The sequence below is a fragment of the Leptosomus discolor genome, chromosome 3 (assembly GCF_034619465.1).
Source record: "Leptosomus discolor isolate bLepDis1 chromosome 3, bLepDis1.hap2, whole genome shotgun sequence".
Taxonomy (NCBI): domain Eukaryota; kingdom Metazoa; phylum Chordata; class Aves; order Leptosomiformes; family Leptosomidae; genus Leptosomus; species Leptosomus discolor.
Window position 1 is genome coordinate 82891540 of NC_141393.1, and position 12711 is coordinate 82904250.

The 12711-nt window shown below is 47.8% G+C and overlaps 1 protein-coding gene across 1 annotated transcript; it reads left to right on the plus strand.

Annotated features, from left to right (window-relative positions):
- The first annotated feature begins 630 nt into the window (after window positions 1-630).
- Window positions 631-8252, plus strand: LPAR3 (lysophosphatidic acid receptor 3). The gene is made up of 2 exons (XM_009953687.2): window positions 631-1366; window positions 7903-8252. The coding sequence occupies exons 1-2, from the start codon at window positions 631-633 to the stop codon at window positions 8250-8252; spliced, it is 1086 nt and encodes a 361-aa protein (XP_009951989.1).
- Window positions 8253-12711: the final 4459 nt, after the last annotated feature.

Here is a 12711-nt window from a genome sequence, read left to right on the forward strand (position 1 = left end):
TATATGCCTGTAGCATCTTATATACATACATTTTTACATTTATTAGTATAGAATTGAAAAAAAACCCCAAAAATATTTTCCCAGTAACAGGCCTTTTATTGCTTAGTCAGTAAAATGGAAGAGTTATGATTTATGCTTCGCTGTCCTGACTGGATACGTTGAGAAATGGAAATAATGATGGGGCTGTGGCTCAAACATGGGATTTCACAGCAAGAATGGCTTGGCTGTCGTTCAGGTTTTCTGTGTGACCTTCAGAAAGTCACTTTTAACCCCTTAACTCCCACTTTGTTGCCTGTACGGTATGACTGGTAGGGCGAAGGGACTGTGCTGGGGTTTTGTAAGTGGGTAAGTCTTTTGAAAATTCCTGATTCCTCAAAGCATCGTGCAGTGCGGTCCTGCAGCGGACAGAACGTCTTCTTCTGCATTAGCTCTGTACAATATGAATTTTTACTGAAAACCTCCAAATATTTACCCTCCCATGTCCCTCTCCCATCCCTCCTACCCCCAGAAAAAAGGTGTTAGGTATGGTGATGGAAGCAAGGACCAATAGTTGATTTTTTTTTTTAATCCTTCTTTCTTTTTTTTCCCCCCTCCTCCACCCTTCCTAGGATGCAGGGGCTTTAATCCAGGATGAACGAATGCTACTATGATAAGCGCATGGACTTTTTTTATAACAAGACAAACACTGACACAGTAGATGAGTGGACAGGGCCAAAGCTTATTGTTGTTCTGTGTTTTGGGACATTTTTCTGCCTCTTCATTTTCATTTCAAATTCGTTGGTCATAGCAGCTGTGGTCAAGAACAAGAGGTTTCATTTTCCCTTTTACTATCTCCTGGCCAACTTAGCTGCTGCAGACTTCTTTGCTGGAATTGCCTATGTCTTCTTGATGTTCAACACTGGCCCAGTGTCGAAGACATTAACTGTTAACCGCTGGTTTTTGCGTCAGGGTCTTCTGGACACCAGCCTGACAGCTTCCCTGGTGAATCTCCTCGTCATAGCCGTCGAGCGGCACATGTCAATAATGCGGATGAAGATCCACAGTAACCTCACGAAGAAGAGAGTCACCTTTTTAATTATCTCCATTTGGGCTATTGCCATTTTCATGGGTGCCGTTCCTACCCTGGGTTGGAACTGCCTCTGTGACATTACTGCCTGCTCATCCCTGGCCCCTATTTACAGCAGAAGTTACCTGGTGTTCTGGAGCGTCTTGAACCTCGTCGTCTTCTTCATCATGGTGGTGGTTTACATAAGGATCTACATGTACGTCCAGAGAAAAACTAACGTCTTGTCGTCGCACACAAGTGGATCCATTAGCCGTAGGAGAACCCCAGTGAAGCTTATGAAGACTGTCATGACTCTCTTAGGTAAGAGATTCCAAACCACGGTGTGCAGTGCCAATCAACGGGTTTGTGTGGGTTTGGTTTGTTGGTTTTTGGTGTGTTTTGGTTTTGTTTTTTTAAAAAAAACCCCAACCAACCAACCAAAAAAAAAGCCAACCCCCCTGAAGCAAAACAAAAAAAACCCTCATCAGACTTCTAAGTGCTGGAGTCATTTAGTCTTCTGTCGGCTTTAGATGGTGAAATAAGCGTTGCACCAAGCAGAGTTGCGCAGTAGAGGGCCGGTCAATGCGAAGAAGAGCAGTGTCTCTATTTGGTGGGCAGCTTGTTCCACAAATTATCTACAGTTTGGGGTGAGGGAGTTCAAAATCACTTTGGAGGAAGACTTGTGAAGATTCACAGTTATCTCGTAGGACATTTTCAAAATTATGTTCTTTAGTATCTTCACAAGGCCGTGAATCCTGTGGCTGGATGGGGACGGTTTTCTTTGCACATCTTCCTCTTGGCTGTTTCCTAAACGTACTAACTTCTTCCCCCTGGAAACGCACCTTCCCCGGGGAAAGGAGAGGATGCCTGGTGGGTCTGTGACTTTGACAGAGATTTGCTTTGCAAGGGCAGAATTCACCTTCATTCTGTGAACATTGCATAGTGCAAAATCCTTTCAGATGATGATACAGTATGGCCTCGGATCTCTAGATCGTACCGTGAGATTTGGCCTGGATTCTGCCCTAGAGATGCTGTTGATATTCAGGCAGCTCAGATCGCTTCATCAGCTGGTTGTGATGGAGCTGCTTCTTAAAGCAGAGGTGCACAAAGCAGCTGGTTGATCGTTGGAACAAAATACGAGCTGTAGCAGTCAGGTTTCCCCAGGAAGACCTGAATCTGAGCGAGATGTTTTGTGGAAGCCAGGAAGACCTGAATCTGAGCGAGATGTTTTGTGGAAGCCAGGAAGACCTGAATCTGAGCGAGATGTTTTGTGGAAGCCAGGCATCACATGAGTGTGCCTTGTGCGGCTCTCTGGGTGCAACTAGGGGACAGCAGGACGCTTGTGAAGCTGGGCTCAGCTGGTGGGGGACTCTAAAACCACAAATACAGCTTTACTGCTCTGAAAACTGTTCTGATGTTGTATGAGCCAGCACGGGAAAGCTGGGGTCCGTGTATGCCTGGGACACGGTTGTGTTGTAGTGCAGCGTGGTAGTCCTAGAGAGCTCTGGGAGAAAAGCGTCGCTTTTCAAGGAGGTAGGAGTTGCCAGGGTAGGAAGTTCAGGCTCAGGACACGTTCTTCCCCTTGTGGCCTCTTTGCACAGCCTGGTATCTGGTTCTCTTTCTTCTTTCTTCCTTTTTTTTTTCCCCTCTGAAGTAATAGTGCTGTAATACACAGCACCTTCTTCTGCGCAGTGATGCCTTAAAACGCTTGAGAAGCTCAGATAAATTGAACTTTACAGTGCCTGACCTTGAGGAAAAAAGAAAGTGGACTGATGGTTCAAGCAAGTACAAGGTTCTCACTTCTACTCCTCTATCCTCTAAAGTTAACTTGCCCGCTGCCAGAACCTTTCCCTTCTCAGTCCCTCCCCACTTGTCCGTCCTTTTTCCCCTTGGTTTTATGGCACCTGTAGAGAGACAAGGGGGTGGTTGTTCTTTCCGCTCCCCGGGCCTTGACTCGCAGGGGCAAGATTCCATCTTCTGCCCTGCCTGAAGCTCTCGTGCAGTGACGCTTAAACCGTCCACCTGGAAGGAGAAAATCCCTGCAGAAAAACTCAGAATTGCTCCAAACATGATCTTGCCCTAAAGCATAAGCGTTGGGTGGTTAACTGCTGCATTGGAAAGAGATAAAATAACCCAAAAAACCCCAAAAATACTTTAAAAATGACTTCTCGAAGCGTTTCTATGCAAGGCAGAACTGCAGGCTGCTTTCTGGGAAGTCATGAGCAAATAAATCAACGTGCAGAGCCTTGTCTAACGTATGTGTCTCTTCACACAGTTCACATCACTTCAAGTTTTTTATAAATCGAGGTTGGAGGGCGCTGAGTGAGTGTTGGAGTTGCTCGCTCTCAGTGCCACTCATGCCCAACTGCAGGTCAGAGCAGTGGGGTGAGGCCACCCGCCCAGCTGATGGGGGAGTTGGAAGGACAGCGGTGGTGGCTGCCGTTCGCTAGTCCCTCGGGGTCCTTTAGCCTGTGGCAGGTCTTCAGTCTCACCGTAGCCGTGCTGCTGCGTGGAAACAAACCCTGCTCTAAACTTTGTTTTCAACTTCTTCTTTCTTTTACTCGGGAGAGGGGCCTGAGGAATAGGGGTTGGTTTAAAGATCAGCATTAGCTTTCTCTTACTCGCAGAATATGGCTTTTCAGCCGCCTGATTAAACTATAACTTGGGTAAAGCTTTTAATGATGCTGTGTGCTGGGTCAGGCAAATTTAACGCAGAAAGCCTGAGTGCTACTTTAGAGATCATAATTTTGTATATTTACTTTGCCAGTCAGAAACAGAACCAAAACAGAGCCTGCTTCCAAAGAAGTCGGATTAGTGCGTGTGTTGCGGGGTGCAAGACGTGTCAGAGGAGCTCCTGTGTCAGAGGAAATCTATCTTGGCGTGTTCATTTGTATCAACTCTCCAAATTGTGACTCTGAGAGGCTTTTTATAAACGTTTATTTCTAGGAATGAGGATTTTATTTTTTAAAACAGTTTAAAATGTGCACTCCTGGCCAAGTCCTTCAAGCACACGGCACAAAATGTATTAGAAACCGAACCACCACGTTTTCTGGGCTTTGCCATTACCACAGGAGTCACCGAGTGACCGAATGGATGCTGCTCAAACTGTGCTGATGCAACAGCCTCTAGCTACAAGCAGCACGTGGATTTTGCTCAAGGCAGTTATTTGTGAGACATCGCTGTCCTCCCTGGGTGGAGCTCTCCTGTGGTCCTGCAGTCAAGAGTTGGGGGAATTGGGGCTTTGGTTTGACTTCACGGGTTCCTGGTGAGCGCAGCTACCGGTGGCTTTTTGCACCAGCCTTTGTTGGGCTTGGATGGCTCCTTCCAGAGGCTGGGACTCAGGTCTTTGTCATTGACCTGTTTCTACCACAACCCTTAAAATGACCTGTCACAGGATGGGAGCAGCTGAACTGGATTTCCCTTTGGCGTGCTAAACTGTAGGAAGTTGTCTGGTTGAAACGGGAAGATGTAAAACCTAGCGAAGGGGGCTAAAATCCTCTTAGACTGAGCTTGTGGCGTAGTCCTAGCTAAGCCTGTGACTGTAGCTTTGGAGAAAGGTGGCTGCAGGTGTGTGGGTACATGATTTTCAGGTGGTGTAGCTGTGGTAGCTCATCTGAACTTGGCAGTGAGATTCCTGCTGGAATAGCAGCTCTGGGGCAGATGATCCTCAGTCTTAGTGAGTTTATAGTTTAATTGGTGACTTGCTGTTTTAACTCGGGCGTACATGTGGCAAAGGCAACTGGAAGCTGCTCCCCTTTCATTTTTTCTCAGCGTTGGCATGCTCAGGGACAGCTTCGATGCGTAGAGCTTTATGACATGAGGCTGCCGCAGCATCCGTAGTGCTTCCAGGTATACAGGATTTAATTTTCAAGCAGAGGTGATGCAATCTATGAGAAAGTCCATGTTTAAATCTAGTGGAAAATCCTCGAAGTGACCTTGAGGCATTGTGATACCTGATCTCCCATAATCCGGTGGGAAGACTCGGAGCTGTTCTTCTGATTTATCTTGCAGCCAGGCTGTATTTCATGTCACTTCTGTGAATTTTAGAGAGTCCCAGAAATTAAATTCTTTTTGGAGTGTGGCACCTTGTCAGGGAGAAGAGCTCCTACGGGATATAAAGGCTGCAAACAAGACAATCGCCACAGGGCCGAGACAAAGGTATATATTTATATTTAACCACGGTTCCCTCTGAAAGTTCTGTGTTAAAAATAGCAAAATCCGAGCAAGGCAGCGAGGCTGAGCCATGCCTCGCTTTCATCTCTGCGGTGTGAAGAGCAGGGCCGTGAATCGCTCGTCTCATCTCCGTCCGCAGCAACGTGTATTGTTGATGGAGTCAGAGCAACAGCCCCATGAAAGCTTTTCCTGGTAACTCTGACTCCATCCTCGTCTTCAGTTGTGGGGTGGGGAAGATGGGCAGAGATGTCTGCAGACAGATAAGGTGCCTGTTATCTTCCCTTACTTTTGCCACTGAAAACGTCTAGGGTTTTGCCTGTGTAGGTAGAGAGGGATATATCCTGGGAGTTCACGGGCTAATCCTGCCCGTGAGCTTGGGGTTTGGTTTGGAGGAGACATTTCTGTGTCGTCTGTGGCTTTGGGGTCTGTTTCGTCTCCTGCTGATGTCCATGAAAGCAGGGTTGGACCTTGCATGCTTTGTGGCACACGTGGTCAAAATGCTTTCTGTGCTTGTTCTGAGGAGGGTTTGTTACCATCTTCATTTCTCCACGGAGCTGGTGGGTTGGCGACTTTGCTGGTGACCCTTGGTGGCCAGTGCAAGCTCTTTGTCCAAATACTTACCAAGTCACTCAGCTAGACTCAGGCATGTTGTCTGGGTGGTCTGGTTCCAGTGCTTGTTGAAACGGATGGGATCTGCTGGTGAAGCCCAGGGCAATAAATCAGTAGTGTTTTCTCCTGGAGACCGTATGAGGGAGTTGGTGACACAACTGCTTACTCAGCACGTTGAAGCCAAACCCGTGGGTAGTATAGAGACTGACCAGAGAAGACGAGTGTTGTGGTAGCAGCTTGCAGCTCCTGATGCTGGTGGGCAAAGGAGGAAGGACTTTATCTATCGGCCTGCCCATCAGATGGGCACCTTATCCATTAAAATCCGGGGTGGGGAGAAGCATCCAGCGCTGCTGAAACCAGCCCGTGCGCACAGCCCAGCCGATGGGACGCTGGAGGTGACGCTGAGTCCTGGCCCCTGCGCTGCCGGGGTCCTGCTGGGAGCCAGGCTGCCCTCCCGCTGGTTGCTTGCACAGCCCAGAGATGGGAAAACCAGCGCCTTTACAAAACTGAGCTGGACTTGCTTTCCCTACCAAAATTGTTGAACAGATCCCAACACCCCGCAGCAGAGCTTTTTACCGTGTAGCTACTGTCGTCCTCATGTGTTTGATTATTTTTTCTAAGCCTGAAAAAAAGGGAAACTCTGCTGTCATAAACGACTGGAATTTCCTCAGCACGTTGTTCGAACTGTGACCGTTGTGCAGAGTTGTAATTTTCTATTTCTGTACGTCAGACAGCAATTGTGGCTTGCGCTAAGTTGGTATTATCATGCATAGGGCTACTCCTTCCTTGGGCTGCAGGCGAGGGAGGGCGGGCTGCGGTGGCGGGGGGAAGCAGGAGGGCAGATGGGGCAGTTCAGGGACCCTCCCAAGCTGGTGGCCTAGACCTGCGTTCCGTTGGGATGTTCCCTCTCCCCGCCAGTCCTGCCTTCACGGTGAGGATGTGCAATGACATGAAAAGAGGCCAACACAATTATCGAACTGCCGCCTTAGCTGTCATTTCTGATCTTTCTTCACGTTGTCTTCACTCTGTCTAATGTCTCTTCTCCCCGATTCCCCCTTTTCTTTAATTTTTTTTTTTATTAAGGGCTGATGGGAGAGGAGCATGTTGTCCTACTTCGCCTCTTTCAGCTTTTATTAACAACTCGTGTCTTCTTTCTCCCAGGGGCTGTTGTCGTTCCTGCCTACCAGCTGAACCTGCTGCTCCTGGTCTTGTCCTGCGGCTTCTTGCTGTTTTTTGGGGAGTTTCCTTGTTCCCCTGTCACTGCTTTCAACCTTCCTCATCCTTATTTTTTCGCTTTTTATTCCGTTCTTTGCTTCGGTTCTTAGCCGGCTGCTGCACTTTTGGTTCATCTTTGCTAATTCATGTATTTATTTTTTCCCGTCATTTCCTTTACAACTTCATTTGTTCCCTGGATCTGATTTGTTGGGTCTCAAGCGCCCAGCACACACAGTCCGGGAGGGAGGTGGGCTGCTGCTCCAGCCGGAGAGCCGGCAGTGCCGATGGGTCGCGGACAACACCGAGCATCCTCCAGTAGCTGCGGGGTTTCCAGCCAGGACGTGTTTAAATGACGTGACTCTTGTTTTATGAACCGGGCAGTGTGCCCGTAGCTTTGCAGAGTCAGCTGCCGTGTGACAGGAGACATGTCCTTCCTTTGGATCGTATCGTGGCCAAGTGATCCACCTGCTATCTTCTCCTCCAGCAGACCAGAGATGGAGGTGGTCTGTGCTCCAAGTGCCAGTTCTCCGCTTGTTAATGCTCCTCTTTGTGTATTAGCGTGGACAAACCGCTGTTGTGGTGACCAGTCCCCGCTTGTGTTTGAGCTGGTGCTGTCAGCAGCTGGATTCTTGCTCCCTGCAGACTTCCGAGAGCTGCCCTGCCTCGTGCTCGGGGCTTGCCGGAGAAGTTGGAGTAGGTAGAATTTTGCTGCTGTCACTAGAATTTTGTCCTCTCCTGCTTTTATCGGTTTTGTGCAGAATTTTGGTGAACACAATAATCTTGTATGATGCAAAAAGAAAAGCCAACCCCAAACCCCTGCAGTTTGAAGTCTTTTTTCTTTTGGTCTCCTTTATTTCTAGGTGCTTTTGTTGTCTGCTGGACCCCTGGCCTGGTCGTCTTACTGCTCGACGGTCTGAACTGCACCTACTGTGGGATTCAGAATGTTAAAAGGTGGTTTCTTCTCCTGGCCCTGTTGAACTCTGTCATGAATCCAATAATTTATTCGTACAAAGATGATGAAATGTGGGGTACCATGAAAAGGATGATCTGCTGCTCCTCTGAGGATAAGAGCCAGGACAGACGCTCGTCGCGGATCCCCTCGACAGTTCTCTGCAGGAGCACGGACACCTCGGGGCACTACATTGAAGATGGCATTATTCAAGGGACAATTTGTGGAAAAGGAGATCTTGGTGACAAAGGAAACTCCTGAGCTATTCAAGGGACTGACTTGGCTGGAAAAGGAGAGGGGGAAGGGAGAGGTTTTGTAAGAGAAGATTGACTGGCAAAGCTAGTAAACAATATATCCACTTTGTTCCAGAGCCTAAACTCCAGTGTTAACAAAAGTTCTTATAAATAATTGCCTGGTGGAAAAACACTTTGTAATGAAGAAAACTTTCTGTGCTGCCGTCTTTCTCGTGGTTTGTTTTTTTTTTTTTTTTTGTCTTTTAAGTACATGAAATTGTTTTTTCCTATGAACGGAATAAATGCATCTCAGAGATTTTTTTGTGCATGGAAGCAAAATGTAAGCCACGTAGTGAGAGACCCTCCTGAAGCTCCTACAGAGAGAGCGGACCTGCCTCGCTGTGCAGGCTTGGTGTTCCTTGGGTATTTATGCTTGGAAGAGTTTCCGTGCGTCCTGTGGAGGATTGTAGGCTTGGTTGGACAGAATTATGACCTGTTTTCTCTGTTTACAAAGTTCATGAAACAGTTTGTGCTTCCCTTCCCTCTTCCTCCTCCTTACCTTGCTTCCAAAATAGGTAGTTTGATGGTTTGTTAAAGCTGTGCCAGAAACCTGGCTGTGATGGGAAGCCGAGACCAGGCACCAGTGTGTGCGTGAGTATGACCGACCGTGGATTGTCAGGATCTGAGAGCACAAAAAGCACAAAAGCCGTTGTTACTTCCATAGTGGGGTGAACGCTGCAAGGAGAGACGTTAGGCTCTCTGCTGCTGTTGCGTAGGCAGACGTTGAGGGTGGATTAACAGAAGAGCAGCGCGGCTGTGTTCATGACGCTCGTTTCTTGCTTCCCCAAGGGATGTGCGCACCCCTTTCTGACTGCTGTGCCCCCGAGAGAAATGAGATCCAGAGCTCTGTTTTAAGAGGGTCAACATTCAAGGGAAGTTTAAATATACATAGGTACAGGTTCAGTCCAGTTGTTGAAAATAGAAATTATTTTACAGGAAGAAAGCCTGAAACCAACCTAAACCTCTGCAAGAGTGCAGTCTGCATTGATTGTGCTTGTCTGGACCGCATTTAACCTCTGATTTGCGAGCAGATCTTGCTGGAAGGTACTTGAGGAAGAGGCCATGAAATGTCAAGCGATGAAGGGCTTTCAGCATTGTCACTAGTGAAGCGTAGTGTTGATGCAGCCACAGCCCCAAAAGCTGAAGTTTTGACTTATGGAGGATGCTGTGCTGGAGGGTCCAGCAATTTAAAGGTTTTTAATTTAAACTTTTAAATTAAAGATTGGAATGTAGATTTCTCAGTACTCTAAAAACGCGGCTCCTGCTGTCTGGTTTCAACAGCAGCGAGCTCCCTGCTCCCTGTCTTGGTTTCAAGAGGAGTGTTGTGTCCTAGAGCAAGTCTGATCCCTGGTATTAAAGCAGTTGGCCTTGATGGGAAATCACTTTGGAAAGTTCTGGAAGTTTTAACCACTTGGAATTGTCAGAGAACACCACCGAGAGCATATTGTACAAGGCCGAAAGGTAAAGATCAGCTGTGGTTTGGGCAAATTTTGGCAAATCAGCAAATTGGGCAGATTCCTTTGGTGCAACTTGCCTGTGTTGGTCAAAGCAGAACCAGCACTCGGCTCCAAGGCCAAGTGGCAGTTTTGTAGAAGGCGCTGGGGAATTTCGTGGCAGGCCTTGGCCTATGAACACAGCAAGCCCTTGTTCAGAGAGCTCTCCCGTCACACAAGTTACCTTGCAGGGATATGGCCCAACATTTCAAGGTAAATGCTGTATTTATGAGTAATGCTGGAAAGGTTTACACATGTTTCTTGCCATTGTAATGCAATGTTCTTGTGCAAATACTACTTTGTTAGTCTGGGGTTTTGAAAAATATGTGAAGTGGTGCTTTCTAGAGCCGGTGGCATTGCAAAGGCATAGCATGCAAGCTTTCCTGTCCCTCCAGCTACCTGCAGCGCACGGTTTGTGTCAACTAGGCTGAAGCTCTGTACACAAAGCTAACAGCAAATAAAATGCTACTTCAAAATAAAATACTTGGTTTGTTTCCTGTTTGGATGGTGACTGAACATCACCTGGTGCCACGGTCAGCAGGAAATGTCCGCTGTTACTCTCACTCATTTCCACAGATCCATCCAAGCTAAAACTGATCAGATAAAAATGAAGATGGAGAAACTCTGTTTCATGTTACCGCAGGGAGGGACGGGGTGGGAGTTGTTTTAATTTTGATAAAATTGTCGTGTTTACTAGCGGTACTAGGCAGTGTAATGCTTGGTAGAATCAGGCGCTGAAGAGAGCGTGGATGAAGAGGTGGAACATCTGCAGCCATGGAGAAAACACTAAGCCTCTCCTGCCACGGAAGCCTCTCCTGCCACGGAAGCCTCTCCTGCCACGGAAGCCTCTCCTGCCACGGAAGCCTCTCCTGCCACGGAAGCCTCTCCTGCCGCTGAAGTCTCTCCTGCAGAGCTTGGGGTTCGGGCTGCAAAATAACCACATGTGGCTGCTTTTTGCAGGTAAGCAGAAGGTGACTCCTGTGAAGGCAAAGGACTGCGTTGTTTGTAGAGCACCTCATACAGTGGAACCCTGGTCTGGATTAAGATCTGAGAGGTATTATCAATCACTACAACTAAGTGGGAGGATTTGAGGTCTGCCCTCTTATTCTTTCTGTTGTCTCAAAAAAACCCCAAACAAACAAACAAACAACAAACCAACCCCCCAAGCAACCAAACCAGCCCCCAAAAGCTTGCAGACTGGTGCTCTGTGAATGGTGCTATGTGCAGTGTCACGCCCTCTATTTCAGCGTGGTGCTTCCCTCGGAGCTGCTACCTCATTGTCTGCTGCTATAAATCACGATGTGTCGTGACTGGGACGGGGAACTGAGCTTGCACGAAGCTGTTATGGCAGAGACTGTATCGTGTTTCCTATATCAAACTGTCTAAACATCCAGCTGCTCCCGAGGCGGGGAATTTCTTTGGCACTCCGTAAACATTTATTGGAATAGTTTGTCTCAAGGAAAACATTAAAGGACTCCTTGTGCTTGAGTAAGGAAAAGGGAAAAAAAAAAAAAAGGCAAAGCAAAGGGCAGTTGGTGAAGGTGAGTTCTACGGGGTTTCCCTGGCACCTTTTCCGCTGATATCCCAGAATAACAGCGACCCGTGTCTGATGGCTCTGCATGCGGCTGCTGTGGGTGCTGGCGTGCTGCTATGTGAGCTAAACTCATTCGTTTGGGGAAGGCTTTAGGGTGAGCACCCACAGAAACCTGAGGATGTTAATCCTCAGGAGGCAGAGGAAGGCAATGTGGAGTTACCATTACGTGGGGGAGCGGCGAGGTTTTGCACGTTCCTGGTGACGCTGGAGGCCTTTCTGCATCCGAGAGCGCCTTCAGAGCTGCTCTGTTGCAGTAAGTAGCAAGCAGGTACTTCTGACAGGCCATCTTCACAGCCATTATGGTTTGAAAACCTTTGTGATGTTCTCCTCCTTGTCCGCTCTCCAGCGGCTTGTCTCCCAAACCAGCGTTGCTCCTCCAGTTGACCGGCGGATCCAGGAAGAAACGCTCCACGGCTTTTCCCAGGGCGAAGACGCGTGGTCTGTGCTCCGTGGTTAGCTCTCCCATAAAGCCTGCGTGGTCACGATCGTTGGAGATGCTTTTCAGAGAATTATTATGAAAAGCCAGGAACAATGGGGTTTTATTTTACACGATAGATCTTTCTGGGTAAGCAGCTGGGCTGATCATTGTGTAGTACCTGTGTGCGTGGGAGAGAAGCCTCTCTCGTATCTGTGCTGGCCGTTTGACCTGGGTGGTGTGGGCGATGAGTCCCTCTGGGAGGGCGGCCAAAGGGCTGCAGCGTAAGTGGCTCTGAGGCACGGCTTTTCCGCTGCTCTGGGCTGCTCTACCATGACTCCTTTTCCCTCAATATAGGTTTTTGGGTTGGGCTGGGGTTTTTTTCTGTAATTCCTGCAGACATCGGTATTTGGGCCTATGACAGTTTGTACACCTGTTTGTGAACTGCAATAATTGCTGCCGCTATGTGACATGGTGGTGCCTTTCTCTGATCAGATCTACATTTTATATCTATTTATACATGTTTTTTTGTTTGTTTCTTAAACTTAAAACTCTCTTCCAAGCAGCAGTTGACTACAGGAGCAATGCTTCTGCTACGATTCTCTCATAGTTTAGTGAACTCTGCATGAAGATTTCTAAACTACTGGTTACTGGAAGGCTGAAGGGTCATTTTAAACTTGCCATATTTCTTACGCTCCTTCCCTATAGTTCTGGCTATCAGCCGCTCTCCCAGCGGATGCAGCGCAGGGTCAGCCTTTGGTCTGGCCCAACGCAACCGCCGCTTGCAAGATTTGAGCCCCAAAAATGAAAATACATGGAAATGTTGAAAAGGAGGAGGCAGGGAAATGCTGTTATTTGTCCTAGCCTATAATTCTACTGAATGTTTTAAATCGCTTGAAAGAAGTGATCCTGCTTTCCCCCTTGC